We start from the raw sequence: 19,211 nt of genomic DNA, 5'->3' as shown, positions 1-19,211 counted from the left end.
TCGGCCACGCTCTCCACCCGCTTGTATACGAAGCACTAACGACTCCCTAGTGTCCCATCAACAATACATTATTGGTTCAAAACACGCAGCCAAGGCGAACAGAAGTGAGACCGCCACCCGTCGTTCTATGAATCCTCCTTGGTTTGGCCCTCCCCCTTGAAAGCCGGATCCTCTAATGCAAGTCTGGGTATTCTGAGGTGTGGCACGGTGAAGAATAGATTGGTGCATGTTCTGACAGGCATTCTTGCAAATCCTGTCCCAGAATTGGCAATTCTTCTACATCAATATTGGCACCAATTCCGGAACACCTTGGGTAGAGCGGGTCATTTGAAGCAATACCACAGTCGCACTCATCCTCCAGGAGAAGTGATTCGTCTTGTGTTAGTTGCTGCTGCTGCTGCTGCTGTGGGCGCCGTCCTCGCAACACGCTGACTTCCATGGTGAGATCGGCAACCACTTCTCTGAGGAGGCCCAGTCTTTTGTCTTGTAGGCAGAACGACTGCCAAAGATCGCGATGTTGCAGGTGAAGATATACGATTTGCCTTTGGAGATTTTGGATATGGTCCTCCCTGCGATGCCGGTAGGCTTGCTGGGACTCTCTGTTCTGTGCTCGTCGGCGCTGAGAGATTGGTCAGATGTAGCTCTTCCTCTTCCCATCAGATGGGGTTATTGCATGTATTGCGATTGGGGATAGATAGCTGGGTTCCTTACCAGTTGGGTTTCTTCGTCAACCTCGTTCATGCGAGCTTTTCGTCTCCGCTTCGGCAGTTTGATGATATTATTGCTTTCTGCAGGACTGGCTTCGTGGGACCCACCACTCTCCGTCTGGTAGATTGCCGTGGCCTCTGCTTCCGATCCACAGGGAATGGATGGCATTGCTGCAAGGTGAAATAGACCTAGGTTCGTATAACCGCCACCCAAGTCCTCTTTCTCCCCCATGATCTGCGAAGACCGGTGTTAGCCAAGAGTCGTAGCAGTAATGTGATACCGGGAACTCGAGTCCAACGTACCAATGATGAGCACGCTGCTTCTTCTGGTGCTGATGGTAAGCATTCACCATCCAACGCCATTGTCTTATCCCCTAGTTTTTCGAAGTGAGATCGTCTCCAAGTGAGATGGGAATTTTGGGTATCCCGCGAGAAAGGGAGGGTGGTTTTCTAGTATATGAGAAATAACCCCTACATGCCCCTCGCCCTGATCTTAAAGTATAATGTACGGCTTGGCCCCATCTCAGGCCTTTTCCCTAAACAGATGGTGCGAGTGCCTAGATGGGACTAGTCCTGGGCTACGGTCTGCAAGGCTGTATTTTGTGCAAGATGATTGGGACGTTTGGTTATAACCAGTCCGCTAATCAAGGGCGTTGAGAATGCGGCCCCTCGGAGCGGCAGCTTTGCGTTATTGTGCTTGTAAGGCCCCATGGCGGTATTCTCGTTGTGAGCGAATAGACGATTACTATTTCAGCTGTGTCAGCGGCCCCTACGGAGTATACGGTTGTTGCTCATACTCATATCTGCCAGTTCTCCATTCTTCCACGCTTAGCAATTTTCCTTCGACCCCAAGCAGGTAGAAAACGCGCCCAATTCTTTCAGATGCGATTGACCGCAGATACTCCGTACTCATGCTGGGCATGGTGTGAATTGGACGACCAAGCAGGGTCAGAGCAGGGTGCTGTACCAGGCTACCAATAGAGTACCATAGCCAATTCACCCACTTATCATGATTTTTCCCCACAAGACTTCATAACCACTTCCCGCTATTCCTGCATAACTCTGGCCTTCGCTTCTCTTAGGAGCGCAATATTCTGTTCCAGTGACCTGGAGCATTGCACAAAGTAACTCAGAAGTTCGCGTCCTATTTACTTTCTTTTGGAAGAAAGGATAGGAACTATTGGAGGACTGAAGGGAAAGTATGGGAATTATATGGACGGAAGGGTTGGCAGAGAAGGATGGAGGAACAGCTGATATCGTCAGGATTATGATTCACACTAAAATTGTGACCTCCTTGCGCTATTGTTGATAAAAGAAGCCCGTTGGAATGAGTTGTCATGGTCGAGGTCGATCTATCACCCGGTGAGGCAGAGTATCCTCGCTGCTTGATATGGCGGTGGACGAATCGGCTTCTAGGTCTATCCCCCTTCCTCAACCCAGCAGAGGCGTAGGAAGAAGTTCGAAGCACTTCCAATCCATGACTTATGCATCTTTACCGTAAAAACCAATTTCAGTTTCATACTGGCCAACAACCAGGCCACATAACCCCAAGCATGGTTGAACCTAAGGTTCGCACCTCGTCAACCAGGATGCACGGCAATGCATCAGACCAAGTTCGGAGTCGCATTGGGATTGTGAGAGGCAGCAAATGTCTAAGCGAGGTAGGCATCTTGAGGATTGACGTGTCAACGATGCAATGGATCTCGATCTGCACCAGTGCCAGGGATATTGGACATTGTGGCGGGCTTGCCCGCTGGCCGGCGCGTGTGGTGTTGTCATCCTGGTCCTTCAAATATGCCTGTCCTCTGCCGCACTCGAAATCTGTTGCTAGAAGAGCATATCGTTGAGTTAGGCCTCGAGACAGTTGACTGAGAACTTGGAGTTGCTTCATTGAACTGCAAAGGATCCAGGCGTTGGGAGGAAACCATACGTTGTGCTTGTGGCCAACGGCGTTCTTCGACGCATCAGCAATATCAGAAGCTACTGCAAAAGGACCCAAGTCCCCATTCCAGATGAAAACGTCGATGACCGTGAGCTTCCCCAAACTAGTAGACAACTTTGCTTAATTGATCTACCGTTTAAGTACCACTGGCTGAACGATCCTAAGGTATTCAGAATCTATCAACGAATGCTGTGGCTTACGAGTGTCCACTTCAACAAGAACTTCGATAAAAGGAGATTAGGACGCCCGGTGAAAATGGCCTCTACAGCCGCAGTGATGCTGATTTTTTTGACTTAACACAGCTCAGCCTACTTCTCAATAAGATCTTTCATGCTATCAAACAATTTAGGGAAAGAAAAACCACGTCCGGATGGGCTCAGACCCCGCTAAGCGTTCCTTCTGCTAGACTAGATCGTGAAATAAAGCATCATCGTCAACTCTCTGACATTCTCGGCATTATACGTATACTACAGAAGGATGATCCTAAGATTCTACTCTAAGAAGATCCGACCATCCAAGGTCAACTCTACAATTAACTGCATAAGTTGGCAGAAGAGGTATTAAAAAGTGGCGACCCCAGAAGAGAGTTTTCATCGAGACCCTGAAGGAGCTGCTAGAAGATGAGCAAGGAGACCTTCAAGGGCACGTGATCCTGGCTTTACTGTCGTGACTTATGGATGGCAAGAGTTTAGGGCGATAATATTAAAGCCTATTATTCATACAATTAGAGCAGCTTCCCGCGGGCAGACAGGGGTCGAGTCTACGAGAAATATGAGGAAAAGCACCGCGAGGAGATTCTGGTCATGCTCAGGGAGATGGACAATAAGCTCGGCCGCTGCTCAATCAGCCTCGGGCACACAGCGTTCCATTATCTCTTCGTGGAGCGCAGGATTTCAGATGTTGAGAATATCAGCTCCGAGCTGTTGAGGCGGGTGGCCGAAGTTGACGCCGTTTCGTACAGCAGCGGACAACTTAACTTTGACGTTTCGAGGACCTACCTTTTCCTAGGTGCTGCACAGCAAGAGCAGGGAAAGCTGTGGGAAGCCTGGGCCAATCTGGAGGCGTCATTGAATTTGCGTTGCCGCCCTGTTTCCGTTGGTGAACGGGATCCCCTGTTGAACGCGATCTTGGAAGCATGGATATCTGTAGGAACAGCTCTCGGCGAAGATGATCGCGTTGCAGTCTGGGAGCAGCAGCAGGATGCGATATCTTGTAGTCTAGAGCAGATTGATAGAAGAGATCGATAGGGCGACAACTAGGTTCCAGTGAAGTCGAGAGCGGGAAAGCCAGAGGGATGTGTAGTTGGGCTGAGGTTTCATAGGAAGTTGGCTGTGTGGAGTTAGAATAGCGAAATAGGTCCATCCCTCGTACAAGTCCAGGTAGGTATAGGCCTTCTCCGGCCAATGGCGTGGTTGACAACTTGGCTGACCGGGCCGGGATTTCGGAATCGGCGAGGCATTGAACCTCGGCATCTTTCCCACCTTACCACCTTCTCATCTTCTTTTCTTCGGATCGATTAATATTCGAACCCTACCATCTTCCTTGGACGTTTTCTCCTCATCCTTTGTTATAGAGTAGGTCACAACGCATCCATCACCTCTTGCTCGCGGGATTGTATATATCGTCAATTCATTTTGCAGCCGTCTCTCGCCTTTGTAGCTCAACCATATCCCCGTCCTCCCTCTTCCTGCATAGAGAGCGCAGTCCGCACCGCACACGACCAGCGTCTTTGATCGGTCATCCTTAGAAAGCGTCCCTCACGGTCACACAGCCAGCGATATCCTATTTGCCCGAAGCCGCGCTCGACCAGCCAGAGTCAAGCACGAACGAGCTCGATAAGCACTGGGTCAGACGTCGCTTCGAAACCCATTGAAGTAATCTCTCCATAATATTCCAAGATGTCCAAAACGTTCACCACTGCCGATGTGGCCAAACACACCGCCACCGCCGCCGATGGCATGTACATAATTATCGACGGGTCTGTGTACGATGTGACGAACTTTGTGGACGAGCATCCCGGCGGTGCAAAGATTTTGAAGAGAGTCTGTGGAAAAGATGCTACAAAGCAGTTCTGGAAGGTGAGCGCACATACTGTCTAAGTTGGGGACAATCGCCAAGCGCGAACCCAGAGCTCAATGACCGTTGACGGGAGTCGAAGCTGACATACGTCTAGTACCACAACGAATCGGTACTTAAGAAGTATGGTCCTAAGTTGAAGATCGGCTCGATTGGCGAGAAGGCCAAGTTGTAAGGGGCAATCGTCGCTCTAGAATTGACGCTGCAGAGACAGCCACACACGAAACCAACAACAATAACCACCAAAAAAGCTTCCGCCGATGGGGTTCAATCTCCCTGAGTCGCAAGTATTCGGGACATCTGGGGATTCGCATGTTTGATCATTAGCGGCGTACACGAGAGGTCGAAAGCGAAGGATGAAGTGATTCGAAGACGGAGAGGATCAAAATGGCCCTCAGAGCTAGACCAGCGATACTTGGAGGTGGTTGATATCGGGGTGTGGGTATCGTCTTATACATGGCTTCTGTTGCATCTAGCTAGACATGGCATAGACATGGCGCGCATCCGAACCTAACTTTGGGATCTTGCAATTATCCGATCGGAAGCCGCCTCGGACGAGCCACTTACTGGTGTTTTGTGACGGTTCCCTCTTTCGAATTTTTTTCTTTGCTCCTATCCGGTATGCCACTGGCAACTTCGTGGGCCGTTGGCATCGAGGCCCGTAGATGAATGGTTTGGGCTCCGGCTCGTGGATGAATGGCATTCACGCTGGCATGACTCTCGGAGACCGTGATTTTTTAAGAGATGTTCGAGATTCCCTTTCGACAGTAGGACCGGTACCTGGCGCCTTTCATTTCTCCTTCTTCTATGGTTCGAAAGCGGGCCGAGTTGTGAGGATCGACGTGGTGCTCTGTCGTGCTCCGTTCGCCTGGTCATGCTTTAACTGGAAGCATCTTGCTATTTGATACTGGAGTCCCTCTGATGGGCGGGGGAAATGATAGAACTGAGACAAGGCCGTCCAGTCACGGCTTGTCCCGGATGAAGTGAAAACAACGATGCATGGGGTTTCTCGGGCTTTCCAGAAAATTGCCAGAAGAGAAAATGCTCAAATGGTCAAAATGGTGCAGCGCCAAAGTCCCGCCGTCGACGGCCACGTCCAGCGAACAAGTCCCTGGATATCACACTCCTTGCACTGCGCCCGTCCGATTGCCATCTCGTTTCTCAGCGGTGGAACACAAGCTAGGTCACAGGGTGTGTTGTCACACATCCCTGCCTCTTGTCGAACGCACCCCTGTTTCCCCTTTCCTTCAACATCCAATCGAGTATCCGGCATGGCGTTCTTTCTTGGGAATGGTCCTGCGGGTCAAATTTTTCCTTCAGAGGCGACATTTTGAAGTTTTCAGTGCCGGCACCACTGCCAACCCTATCCCCAAGTATGTGGCCGAGGCGGAGAATTGCGGTTCTTCCGCGATTTGACTTGGTTGCTGCGTTGTTGTGGGTCAAGTATTCATTTTAGCTGCCGACTGATGTGCTACGGTACCAGTACAGTAGATTCTCCTGCCAAGCCTCGTCCGCCCCCTCAAAGACTCCACTATCGTTCGCCCTCTGCTTGCTTCAGGGGTTTGTCATGGTGGATAGCAGTCGTTCGGGGGTCCAAATATGTACCCGGTAAGTGGAAAAGACCTTTCAACTGGGAGAAAGTCCGCAAATATTTACTAAGTAGACAGATCGATGCCCTGTCATTGTCACGATACGGGAAAGTCCACAAGGCTGAACTCATTTGACTGGCCTGGGTTGGGTCTTCATCTGAGATCTCTGTACTCTGGATGACCAAGTCTCGGGTGTCGACTACAGGGCCCCCGACTCGATTACTGGGTACCCGGTAAAGGATAAGGCTCCTAGCATGATATGGCATTCATGAAAGGTATCTGTATCGCGATGAAGTAATACAGTCGTTCCGAAACCAGCCCCCCTTTGATGACACATTCACACACTGCAACTTTCTCCCCACGGAAAGGTACAATGTCAGCCGATTGTGCTATGCCTAATCGGTCATGATGTATATTCTCGTCTGAGCATGACTAAGCGGCAGATTCGTGTCATGGTATCCCTAATACCACATGAATACCCGAAAAAGTATTCTGGGGAAACCAAGAAAAGAAACAAAAAAACATCGTTCCGGTTCTGGATGTCGTATTCCGTACTCTATGTATCATTGTATTAGTGATGCATTTAGAGAATCTTATATCCGTATTAAGTGGGAGGTACTGAATATACGAACTTCTATTGCTCACCCGCGAGTGTCATTAATTGAAGAGATAATATATATTACCTCTAATGATGTAAATATATTAGTTTCATTAATGTAATTCTCTCATCGTCTGATATCTAAGTACCTTGTTAGGCAGCGCGCCCCGTCACCTCGTCACGGTCACACGAGCGTGATATATAACACCACGGTAGGTGAGTCGAAACGACGGTGACGTGTATGTGCTGCCTGTGATTTTGCAGCGGTTCACACGTTTCGAGGAATGTGAGTGCCGTGAAAACACGACTTGCCCGGCGTCGTTGCTCAGAACTCGGCCCTGAATCCGGCGCAAATAGATCAATCACTCCCTGTATCGACGTTTGGTGCAGATGATGGGGTGAAGGAGTCGACATGTCAAGAACCGGTCGTTCTCAATCTCCCGGACAATGAAGATTGAACAAAGAGCCACCTGTCACCTCATCTTCCGTCTGCACGAGCTGCACAAGTTGCGCTTGCATCTCCGTAAGCAAATACTATGTCTACGAGGTTAATATCGCGAAATATTTTTCAGATTGACATTGTATGATGCTGTTGCAACACTCAGTTCAACGGGGCCACAATGGAATTCCTATCGCCTCTCTACGCAGGAAAGGGAAAGTCGCCCTAGGCCATTTTTACCTTCAAGAAATGCAACGAAAAAGAAAATTGAACTCGTAACAATAAAGAGCTATATATTTTTAACACGTGCTCTTGTACTCGTAGACAAGAGGATCAATCGGATCTCTGACAACCCTCACAGTCCCTCTAGCGACGACCTCGGATTTCTTTATTCTGCTTGGGCATCATGCAAACGTTACACGGGTCTCAATATGTGCGGGATCAAAAAGTCCTCTCGACAACGAGTCTTCAAAAATCATTACGAGGACTCTTAACCTTCTGTATGAATATCATTCAGTGACGACGCGCCATGGATATTGTTTCATGCGCACAAATGGAGATTATCACAAGGTCTACGCTGTCTGGTCGCGATCATGAGCGTGGAACGGTCACGGAGACGCAATATTTTTGAGGGTCCATCTAACGAGTTAGGCGTGCTTAGTGGAGGAGAAATTAAGACTGCCAAACACCCTCATGGAGTCCAAAATGCCTGGTCTGATTATATTTTGGCATTCAGATGTGTTCCAGCACAGTGTTTCGCTGCGAAATGGGCTTTTCAGAGAGAGCGAAATATGTGAGGTATGGCCTTGACTCTCCTCTCGCCCGTTAATTACTGAGAGAAAAATAGGTGATATTTTCGCCATCTGAACTCAGATCCTTTTTTCCATCGTTCATCATCGATCGGTGTATTAGGATTTCCTGTTCCTCACAATCCCCCCTGCTCTGGTATAGCTGGGTATAGAACTTGTCTACCTTGTTAAAAAGCATTGCTACCACAGGAGGGACGTTGGCAAGCGCAGCAAGCATAAAATGTCCTTTCACTTATTATAAGAAATGAATATCTGGCTCTTATAGCATTTCATTGTATAGCTCGCGGGCGCGACCCTTATTGTCATTTTCGACGAACGTATGGGCCTAGAATAGTAATGAGTCTACGACTACAGTGACAATCCGATCTGAGTACCCTCTCGAAAGTAGATGCTTAGTTCTCTTTCGGAGTTCGCTTCGTCGATATTCATGATCCATCCTATTATCGTTTTTGCGCAAAGTAAGAGCGGTGCTGAAAATATTACCGGGTCAAAATCCTACTAACAATTACGTTGAATAATTGCGTGCACATAAGAACAGCACTATCAGACCGACTATACAGACCGACCTCAGGTTGCCGAAGAGTCTTCCAGCTAAGCTTTGGGGTTTCCCTGGGATGTGGAACAAGATCAAATTGCGTTGGCTGAGTTAGACGACCTCAACGCCCTCAGCCTTTCCATATTGTCGATTGCTACGCATTATTGCATCAAGTCTTTACAACATGCCGTACCAACCTCGTAAACATGAGGGCTGTTAGCACTCTTGATCATTGGGTGAAACATTGAAGTGGATTACAACATATTTGGCTAGAAACGTTCCACTTATTCCTCAGCTTTTCACCAAAGAGAGTTCAAGACGACTCACCGAGAGTCTATTGAGGAGGTTGCCAGGCTCTCCTTGACAATTTAGTCTAGAACAGTTTCCGCTTTGTCAAGCATTGTTAAGCTTGATGCTTTGTCATTCACCCTCGAGATACGCCATCATAACACAGCAATATTGCTGATCGAGCACTACCATCTACTTGTAGTGGATACAATTTTGCATTTCTTGGACTTCGGTGGAGGGGCCCGTGTGGTTTGCATAATATGACGTTGTGCTTTCCTATCTTGGACAAGTTGCTCTTAATCCTTACCGTAACAAGTGAACAAGGCCATCTTCGAACGCTTACCTTGTCTCTGTTCCACCATAATCCACTACCCTCGACCATGTCATAGGTTAGGCTTCTTTGGCAGGGTGCCTGAACCGAATATCTGCGGCTTTTCAGGTGTGAGTGTTGTTTAGGCTTGGTCTTCAAATCACCAGAGGGCCGGGATTCTAAATGGGTGGCCCTTGCGGTCACTGGACCTCTCGAAGCTGACTACTACGCATTTAAGTAACTGTGGCCCTTTAGCTCCATGTGTGCAAGTGCAAGCACATCTCGATGGAAGCTACGAGGTATTTGGAACCCTCTGTGCAAGCCGCATGGACTTCGCCTCTTGCCCTGCAGAGCATTGATCTGGGCGTGCCACTATTACCTACGATGTAATATGACTATTCCATATCTGGTAGAGCAAAGCCTCTCTCCCATTGGCCTGATGGCCCCCCAAGTGGGACTAGTGGGCCAAGGGCTTGGCTGGCCTTGACTCGAAAAAGGCCCCAACAATGTTTCTGCAGGGTTCCTGGCGAGACTGGTAAAAGAGATCGTGCGAGAAGTGACACCATGTCAACAACAGCCCCTCTCACAATGGCCATGTCTACCTTATGTAAAGACATGTCCTCGACCACGGTTTGGCTGAGCCCATGTTTCGATCCTCAAGCTTTTTTCGGTCTTCATAACGTCGTCTCAAACCAAGCCACCTCGTACCAGCCTCAAACCATACCCTTACATCCTCATTCGGTCTCTCCACAACTAAACCAACGCCCGCCATGAACGTCCCCCGCATTGATAACCCTTCAGATAGCTCGAGTTTCGCAGCTTCAGAACTGTATCTTGTAGACCTGGGGGAGTTTGACAATCTCGACGTAAGTCCAAGCAACAGCCTTTGGGTCATGCCGGGAAGACCAGGGTTTGACAGTCAGTTATAGTTATTGGATGACTTCCATCAGTTCGGCAATATGGACGCCTCAGACATGTTCCTTGGTGACAGGGATAGCTGCCTCGTAAAGAATGGATCGAAAATGATCAGTGATGTCGAAATCTCTACCATAGATCAACCGGCAACATCCACATCCACAGATTCAGAGCTATCGGCCGAATCTAGCACGAAGATGGTAAGTCAGCTCGCAATGCTTTCAAAGTCGAGGCACTCGGAGTACCTGTGGGTTTCTCAAAAGATGCTGTCTTCTTTTGACTGGCTCAAGCGGAAATCTAACAAAACGGGGCTTGCAGCGTCGCCGAGCGCAAAACCGCGCATCCCAGCGTGCTTTTCGTGAACGCAAAGAGAAGCACCTCCGCAGTTTGAAGTCAACTTTAGAAGATCTTGGCGAGAAGCATCAGAGGCTGCTCGTCTCATATTCGCAGCAATCCGAAGTGGTGATGAGGTTGAAGGGGCGCGTCGCAGACCTCCACGCACAGATTGCAGCTTTCTCGGCTTACTCTGAACAAGACATGGCCAACTTGATTTTTCGAGTCCAAAGGCCCCGTACTCCGGATTTCCAGCAATTTGACGCTTTTTCATTCTCATCAACATCCGCCCAGCCTACCCGTCGCAGGATCTTTTCTCAGAGCCTAGCCTCGGACGGGAATGGACTTGACAAACTGCCTTCGCTGGAAGCAAGTAATCTCCCAGAATTTGAAGACCTGCTGAACCTACCGTAAGCTTGAAAAGTGGATGTAGCCTTGTCCATCTTTGCCCCCACGCTCCCGGCAATAGTGTCTAGGGTCTAGCGTGAAATTCTTCGGATTTCAGTTTTTGGTGTTATGGAGGGAATCCAGCAGCAGTTGTTGGTGTAAGTGTTCTGTCAGTTGGAAGCTCCCTGGAGCAGTCATTGAACGTCGAGATAGTGCACTCTAGGCGCCGGATAATGCATCAAAATCCATCCCCGTTGAAACATGAAAAGCTCTGATTGGAGTCCTTACCTTCCACATCCTGAATACCTTGAGTGGGGGTCCTGCGGCCCCCGAAAAGCGAGACGGAAGCCCGCCTCCCTGCTTCCAGAAGACATAGATCCGAGATACTCGCGTACACAAGATCGCCCTGCAGTCCCTGGGATATAAGTACGAGTAGGCGACAGGTGACTAAGCCGTCCGGTTGATAATCTCCACAAATATGCAAATCACCTGGCGGCGTCTCCTTAGAGAAGAGGTGCATGATTGGACAAACAGCACGCCCTTCTCTTCGCAAACACATCCGGCCGTGAGAAAACAGACGAGTGGCAAATGGGTCATGACATTAGCCAGCCAAGGCAGTCATGATGTCCCAACCTGGGAGTGCCAGCGAACTTGGAGATCGAATGTGGCCCATGTGCACAGACCTGCCCAAGAGGCTTGGTCAGTCCTTAAGTCCATCCCCCTGGAGCGAACCTTCGGTGAAGCTGTCGCCGCTTCAATTGCTGCTCACAGAGTCCGTTCTTTCCGGTAAGTGCCCTCGGGAATCAGAAGTAGCGTCCTGCCTTTAGAAGATCAATCTCTCTGCCTTCCTCCTCCTCATTTTGTCATCTCGAGAAAGAGTTGTCTTTTGTCGACTTGCGAAAGCGTACTCGGCGTCATTGCCACAATGCCATCTGATTTGATGTTCCAAGGGGTTTTTTCCTTTGTGAATGTCGATGCAGCGAGTTTGAGCACTCTACCACACCGCCAGCAGGTAACGCGCCATGTCCACGGCTATCGTCGTTGGAAGAAGGGACAAGATGCTCGCCGTCTTCGGGAATCATCCAGATTCCACGAAACCATTGAATCTCAATTCAACCCTCAGAAATTCACCCCCAGCCGCGCCATCCGAGAGGACAATCCATCCGAAACGGCTCAAATACCTTCCCCACCAAGCCCAGTTCGCAGCCTACCGCGGTTACTCGATGTCGTCCTGCTGAACGGCAACTCAGACCCTTTCGATGTTCTCCCTCAGCAGCTTACAGCCACAGCGAATTCGCTCCTCGGATTTGAGAGGGACTGCGTCGTTCCTGCGGTCAGGGAACTCGAACTGCGCATGGCAGCGAAAGACAATGTTCCTAGGCAAGCCGCGTTCACCGAAACGTGGATCACCGAGAGCAAAGCCTATCTGTATGACAGCATCGCAATCCACAGCTATCTGTCACGAATCGCCGCCAGCAGGTACATGTTCACATCCAGCCCAGAATATCTCGATGCAGCACGCAAATTCCGGCACAAGGGAGTGGCTTCCCTGAAAGAATACATGACCACTGCCCCTCGCATCAACATTCTCCGACTTTACCGTGCCGTCTTGATCCTGCTCTTGGCCGATAGTTCATTGGGAGACAGACGAGCCCTCTATCAGCACGTTACGGCCCTGAAGGATATCTTTGCAACGCACCATGCCGTACTCTTTGCAGATCCATCCTTCAACCTCCACCACTATATCAGTGTAATATATCTCGAAGTTCAGTTTGCTGCCATGAACTTCTCGAGAACATGTATTGACGTCGGTCCAAATGGGTGGGTCGAAAAACAATTCTTACCGTTGTGGGAGAAAGTCTCTCCGCGCTTTCCGATATCGAGATCAGAGGCCGACCAAAACCTAGATTCCTACCTGAAAGGTGACATCCGTACTCTGTACCTTGATGCTCAAGAGACCCTCGATATCATAATGAGAATTCGCAGACGCACACCTTTGGATACTTCCCAGACCTGGGTTTATGCCATGTCAAAAATCATATTGACGGCTGGGAGACTGATGAACCTTTATGCACACCTCGACGTCCAAACCATTCTTTGCCAAAGTGATCGAATCACAGTGTCCTCCGTATTGCAGAAACTTGAACTGGCTTCTGCCAGCCTCTGTGCAATATACTGGCTCCGTGAATTGGGTGGGATTGAGAGTATCTCCATGACAGAGCAGACGAGGTTATTCACGTGGAATCCGGTGATGCTTTGCAGGCTTCGTCAGATACTTACGGTTTATGAAGCTGCCCAGCTGGGCACATCAGAAGAACAAGATAACTCTGGGCGACTTCCGCTCTTGCTGTGGTTTCTGTGGACTGGGGCCATGGTGGAACATTCCATATCGAGTCCCACTGTCTCAGCAACTGAAAGCGAGAACTGGTTCATACGGCGATTTTCCGACCTTGTGGGAAAAGCAGAAATCGAGTCCGCGTCGCATTGCCAGTCCATTCTGGACCATATACTTCGATTGCACGGCATGAGACCAGGCTCTGGGGATGGGTGGACCGCAAGTTGTTTCTCGCAGGCGGACGGGCCATGAACCATGGGGGGCAGTTTTTTTTCCACTCTAGACGAAAGCGAACCGAAGCAACGGTTACTTGTGACTGATGGTGCCCAAGTCTGTTTGGACGCTATCGAAGAATCGGTTATTGCTCTCCTTTGAATCAAGTCGAGAACGTGACTTCGCTATATCTTGAAAGTGCTTTTGTTCATTCTTGTTCGGACTGATTCTTCTATTAGTCGATATTGATCACAATCCGCCCCGAACAGCACCTGGAGTGGTTCAACTCATGCAGAGAGGGTCGCTTCCAAGCTAAGATCAAGTCAAGGGAGTTGAGCTGATGGTGGGTGCGGACAAGCTCATTTTGAGGGACCATTGCTCGACCATTTTGGCCTTCTGCAACACTATATCGGACATTCCAACCTTCGCGAATAGAGATGTCTGTGGGGGCCGTACGCAGTAAATACTCACTCACAGAGCTAGGTAATCCTTGTCAGGCCAAGAGCAACCATGAGACGGGCAGCGCTCCTGTGTCTTGTCGCGTGGCCTGGAAGCCCTGAGTTACTGTGTCTCGCTGGGATATGCTGAGAAAAGGAAAACTTGGAGCCTGAAGGTGATACGCGATCTAGGGGGGACAAGAACGATGTGCTCCCGCCTGACCCTTGCTTGGAATATAGACCAGGTCCCATGATCCTGTTGTCGTGCATCGGAATGTAGATTGCGATCCGTAAAACCCAGCTCGAGAGCCTAACCACCAGAATGCGGTGTTACCTTGCAACACCGTTCAGTGTCACCGTTTCCAGTTTCTGTCCGGTTGCGACAGTATTGCGGGCCTGCGCTTCCGTGGAGCTTTCATGGGCCGAGGTCTGAGACTGGGATTGCTGCTCTCTCTCGACCTGCGCCCGCCGATTCTGTACGATGCGCAGCAGGTTCCGCAGGAGCACGACGATGGTGACTTTCCCAATGGCAGGGACGTAGATGGATGCCTTTTCTTTGACTTCGGGAGGGAAGTTCTACGAGGAATAACAGCAGTGAGGTTGATATTCGAGCTTTGCACAGAGGGGGACCTGGGGATGGAGAGGTAGCGAAAAAGACTTACTTTCTCAGACGAGAAATTGATACACACTGCACCGTCCTTCAACACGTGGCACGGGAATTTGTAAGCTTCGCCGGGGACACCCGTTATGACAACGTCGCACAAAGGGGCACAATTTTCGATGGTCCAGCCTTCCATCTCCACCACTTCGTGCTTCCTCTTGCGTATCCCGGCTCCGCGGTGGAACTGCTGGACACCTGTAACGTCGACAGAATACACGCACGCTCCATCGTTGGCGAGTAAAGCGGCGAGCGGACGACCGACGACTTCGCTGCGGTTGACTACGCAGATCGTGCGGCCGAAAAGTCTATTACCGTAGGGCAAAATCGTGTTGTAAATATGCAGGTACTCCAGGATCTTTATCACCGCCAGCGGAGTACAGGGCAAGATACTCTTCATCATCTGTCCGTCGTCAAGAAAGCGGATATTCTGATACATGTTGAATATGTACTGATGACTCAAACCCTCGACATCCTTTGAAAGGGAGACGATATTCTGTATGTACTGATCTTGGCCCCGGTTGTTGAAGATGGGGTAGTAGATTATGATGCCGTCGTAGGCTGGGTTGGCATTGGCGGCGAGCACAACCTCTTCGACCGAGTCTTTGGCGGCTTGTTGGAGGGTGTACAAGAAGCCACTTTGTCATTGGCACCAGGTCAGGACACTGAAAAATAAGATGGGGAAAGGACTCAGGTTGAATGTCGGGCACATTTCGCTCTTGTTCTCTGAATATCCTTTCTCCCTTGCTGGACGTGAAAGGGGGGGTCGCGAAAAGGACGAAAAAGGACTTACTTCTCACGACACGTCTTCTCTGTCCAATCTGCGTACACTTTGGCGGCAGGATCATTGTTCGCCAGTATTCCCAGCAAATGGGGCTTGCGATCGAGTTCTTTCAAACCGGCTTGAACCTCTGCAAGTAGTCCCTTCGCGATAGTGCCAGCGAGGATGACTTTGCAGCTCGTGAGGGGGGCTGGTCCTGAGTCTTGGGACATGTTTGACAAACGTCGTCTTCGAGATCAAAGTTAGCTTACTCACATGGTGATTATTTCCGGTTCAGGCGGGTGAGGGAAAAGGGGACAAAATAAAAATTTCTTCTGAGGGTAGAGAAGCATGGCGGGACGGCACGTGTGGGGGCTTGGCAGGGACGAGGCTGCAGAGTTTGCCAGAGCCAGGCTGAGGCCTCGTCCGTGAATGAAGAGTGAACCTGGGCGGAGCAAAGATAGATTCACCCGACTGGGGAGTTCTTCAAGAGAAAGGGCTGTCCACCCTGATGGTAAATACGTCTGGTCATTTTGCATGACCTCTCAGTCTATCATATCTTACTTTGAGCCTTCCCTTCGCCTCTGGGCACTTTTCTCTCCACGCCCAGGCTTTCCAAATCCTGCTTCTTGTAATAATGTGGCGCCACTTCAATCAACCATTCCGGCTTCAAGGGCATGCAACTGCGCATGTACTCTTTGCTTGTCAACACTAGTTCATGATAGATCACCCACTTTGGCCGACTCTCTATTAGGACGCTTGAGGGGTGAACATAGACGACTTGCCCGTTCTTGACTGTCCGGTAACTCTGTCCGTCCCGCTGGAGTCGAGCTGAGTGAGGGAAGAAGCCCGCAGTGATGGCTTTCTGGATCGGTTCAATGTTTGATGCGCCGCCAGAAGTCTTGCTGGCGTCAACCTCGACCCGGTCGCATAGCCTAGCCAGTTGATCTCGAACATCACGCGCTCGGGTCAAGCTTCGCTGCTGCAAAAAGTTTTCCTTGGCCCAGACATAACTGTAGTCGGAATCAACCCATTCATTAAAGATGTTAAGTAACGAAAGGTGGTCGCCACCGTCCTTGTTGGTGAATCTGGCGCGAGCACTATCGGCGTGGATTTTCTTGTCTTTGGGTCGGAAAAAGAGTGCTGATGCTTCCCCTAGCATTGCGATGATGGAGAGGACCTCCTCTACACATCCATATTTGTCTGCCGCGAGGATTGCTCGTGCGAGCATGGGGTCCGTAGGGAACTCCGCCATTTGACGACCGATCTTAGTCAGCTCGCCCGCATTGTTTAGAGCGCCGAGAGCGTACAGCTGCTCTACAGCACGGACAATGGTGTCAGTTGAAGGCGGATCCATAAAGTCGAAGTCGAGGAGGTCGTTGATCCCAAGACTTTTCAGCAGGAGAATGACGCCCGAAAGGTTTGTCCTCTGTATTTCCGGAGTTGTGTTTTCGTCGAGTTCATTCTTATAAGCTTGAGCTGTATAAAGTCGAAAGCATTTACCCGGACCAACTCGGCCAGCACGGCCAGCACGTTGACCAGCTGAAGCCCGACTACAGGGGACAACGACCAAAGATTCCATCCCAGTCCGAGGATTGTACTGATTCTCTTTGACGAAGCCTGGATCGATGACATAGACGATACCATCGATAGTCAATGATGTTTCCGCAATATTGGTGGCTAGGACTACCTTCCTTGCTCCTTGGGGTGTAGGTTCAAAAATCTTGGCTTGTAGATCTGTTGGCAAGTTGGCGTAGATGGGGCAGATGATCATCTCCTTGATTTTGCTCCCAAGCTTCCGAGCGGTCTCTTGTAGACTGGCCTCCATTGCTTCGATCTCCTCCTGCCCGGTTAGAAACACGAGTATATCTCCAGCCCCTTGGGTAATGTGGATTTGGAAAACGGTGGTAATGGCTGCGGCCAGATAGTTGGCTTCTGGTTGTGCGGTATAATGTATGTCCACTGCGTATCTTCTCCCAGGAATGTTGAAGATCGGTGCATCGTCGAAGTATTTCTGAAATTTCCTCGCATCCATAGTGGCGGAGGATATCAGTAGTTTAAGATCGGGTCTCGCTCGAGCAATATCCTTCAGCAGCCCGCATGCAATATCCGTACTCACGGTTCGTTCGTGCGCCTCATCAATCATAAGTGCCGAATACTGAGACAACTCAGGGTCCGTGAGAAGTTCCCTCAGCAGCATACCATCCGTCATATACTTCAGAACAGTTTTCTCGCTGGTGTTGTCCTCGAATCGAATAGCGTAGCCGACTTCGTTTCCTAGACGCTTGCCCATTTCCTCCGCTACTCTTGCGGCGACTGACATAGCAGCTACTCTGCGGGGTTGTGTGCACCCAATCTTCATGCCACCTTTTGTGAAGCCGGCTTCATGGAGGTACTGCGGGAGCTGCGTCGTCTTTCCGCTTCCCGTTTCACCCACAATGATGAGGACTTGATGATCTTTGACTGCTTGGATGATCTGATCCCTGAATTGATAAATGGGCAAGCTCTTTCTCGTTTCTTCAATGCTCTTGGCCTTTGCTTCGGCGGCGCTTAGCCTCTGCTGCAACTCCCTCTGCTCCCTACTCATGCCTTTGTCTCCTTCCAAGGTGTCTGATAATACGAATTTCATTTGCTGGCTCTCATCAAAGACGTAATTGTAGTCGCCCTCATCGACATACTCGGCTCTTTTGATCTGCGCTTCGGCCCTCCTAGTCTGCTCTTTCTCCCACTCCTCGTGCTCCGTAACATATCGTTCTCTGCCGGCCTCATCTCGATCGATATAACGTTGGTATAAAGCTTGCTCCTTTTTGCGTTTGTCAATCTTGCCCTTTTCTGTTATGTAGTCCTCAGGAAGAGCATAGCCGTCGAGGTGATCGTCAATTGCCAACCTCTCTTCAGCAAGGCGAAGGATTTCCTTGTTGCGCGCAAACTCCTCCTTTTCTCGCCTTGACAAATCTGGGTTATCTCGGAGTTCCGCTTGTTCCTCGGCGACTTGCTTGCGCAACAGAGCCAGTTTCTCCGCCTCTCTCTTCTTTAGATAATCTTGCCTGGAGCGCATTCGGAGATCTGGCATTGCTGCCTCCCTTGCCGCTGCATCGTTGGCCAATGCCCTTCGCTGGGCAGTTGCACTGTCTTTGGCGGCGGACCTGTCTTCCACAATCTTCTTTGCCCGCTCTTCATCCCGTTTCGCCAACCGCTGTGCAAATTCATCTCGCTCTCTCGCGTCTTTGTCTCTTTCCCTCTGCGCTTTCTCTTGGTCCGTTTCCGGAGGTGTATGGTTCCTCAATCGATGTGATGCCGAGCCATCAGAAAGTTTTACCCTTTTGGACGAGGATTCCACAAAATCTTCTGCGTCTTGGTCTTCAGCCTCGACAACCTCTTCATCGCCCCATCGTTCGTCAAAGTCGCCATGGTCGCGGTGTCTGCGGTGCGCAGGATTCCTCTTGTGAGACCTGATGCGAGTTTCGCTGGACCGCTGTTCAGACATGTCGGAGAAGATGGTGTGATTTCTAGTGGGAATGGGATTCACCTGGCAATGAGGTATGCGCTTGATTCAGGCGCTTCATCAGCCGAGAGCTCAAGGCTTTGGCTGTCGATGTTCTGTTCGAGTGTCTACCTGCCACTAATTCCTGATAGAAGACACTAGAGCGTGGCGTGAAAGACTGGTGTTGGCAAAGACAGCCTTTCACCTGCGCCCTCGAAGAGCAAAATTGTTTCTCCGCAAAAACCTCCTTACGTAATCTGCCTTGCGAGGCGAGCAACATCTGGCAAGGCTGCGAGCAAGGGTACCGTTGCTATCGACCAGACAAGTGGCACTTGTCGTCAACCTCTCTATACTTCTGAACTGGTGACACTTGGAGCGGCGTTCCGTGGCTGGTCT

General features: G+C 50.1%; 7 protein-coding genes across 7 annotated transcripts; 4 read left to right on the top strand and 3 right to left on the bottom strand.

Annotated features, from left to right (window-relative positions):
• Positions 1-172: 172 nt before the first annotated feature.
• Z519_07337 (uncharacterized protein) lies at positions 173-1,070 on the bottom strand (the record flags this gene model as incomplete). Its single annotated transcript, XM_016765072.1, has 3 exons — positions 173-619; positions 712-942; positions 1,011-1,070. 3 exons carry the CDS (start codon positions 1,068-1,070, stop codon positions 173-175), a joined length of 738 nt encoding a protein of 245 aa, XP_016619022.1.
• Positions 1,071-3,269: 2,199 nt separating this feature from the next.
• Z519_07336 (uncharacterized protein) lies at positions 3,270-3,896 on the top strand (the record flags this gene model as incomplete). The annotated part of the gene is made up of 2 exons (XM_016765071.1): positions 3,270-3,295; positions 3,383-3,896. The coding sequence occupies 2 exons, from the start codon at positions 3,270-3,272 to the stop codon at positions 3,894-3,896; spliced, it is 540 nt and encodes a 179-aa protein (XP_016619021.1).
• Positions 3,897-4,547: 651 nt separating this feature from the next.
• Positions 4,548-4,900, top strand: Z519_07335 (uncharacterized protein; the record flags this gene model as incomplete). The annotated part of the gene is made up of 2 exons (XM_016765070.1): positions 4,548-4,727; positions 4,823-4,900. 2 exons carry the CDS (start codon positions 4,548-4,550, stop codon positions 4,898-4,900), a joined length of 258 nt encoding a protein of 85 aa, XP_016619020.1.
• A 5,163-nt stretch (positions 4,901-10,063) lies between these two features.
• Z519_07334 (uncharacterized protein) lies at positions 10,064-10,955 on the top strand (the record flags this gene model as incomplete). Its single annotated transcript, XM_016765069.1, has 3 exons — positions 10,064-10,159; positions 10,223-10,408; positions 10,527-10,955. 3 exons carry the CDS (start codon positions 10,064-10,066, stop codon positions 10,953-10,955), a joined length of 711 nt encoding a protein of 236 aa, XP_016619019.1.
• An 898-nt stretch (positions 10,956-11,853) lies between these two features.
• On the top strand, positions 11,854-13,515 carry Z519_07333 (uncharacterized protein; the record flags this gene model as incomplete). Its single annotated transcript, XM_016765068.1, has 1 exon — positions 11,854-13,515. The coding sequence occupies one exon, from the start codon at positions 11,854-11,856 to the stop codon at positions 13,513-13,515; it is 1,662 nt and encodes a 553-aa protein (XP_016619018.1).
• Positions 13,516-14,243: 728 nt separating this feature from the next.
• Z519_07332 (uncharacterized protein) lies at positions 14,244-15,564 on the bottom strand (the record flags this gene model as incomplete). Its single annotated transcript, XM_016765067.1, has 3 exons — positions 14,244-14,489; positions 14,576-15,209; positions 15,365-15,564. The coding sequence occupies 3 exons, from the start codon at positions 15,562-15,564 to the stop codon at positions 14,244-14,246; spliced, it is 1,080 nt and encodes a 359-aa protein (XP_016619017.1).
• Positions 15,565-15,884: 320 nt separating this feature from the next.
• Z519_07331 (uncharacterized protein) lies at positions 15,885-18,818 on the bottom strand (the record flags this gene model as incomplete). The annotated part of the gene is made up of 1 exon (XM_016765066.1): positions 15,885-18,818. One exon carries the CDS (start codon positions 18,816-18,818, stop codon positions 15,885-15,887), a length of 2,934 nt encoding a protein of 977 aa, XP_016619016.1.
• Between the last annotated feature and the right edge of the window lie 393 nt (positions 18,819-19,211).

The sequence above is a fragment of the Cladophialophora bantiana genome (genome assembly GCF_000835475.1).
Source record: "Cladophialophora bantiana CBS 173.52 unplaced genomic scaffold supercont1.10, whole genome shotgun sequence".
Lineage (NCBI taxonomy): Eukaryota > Fungi > Ascomycota > Eurotiomycetes > Chaetothyriales > Herpotrichiellaceae > Cladophialophora > Cladophialophora bantiana.
The sequence above is the reverse complement of the archived record's forward strand: the minus strand, read 5'-3'. Positions and strand labels throughout refer to the sequence as shown.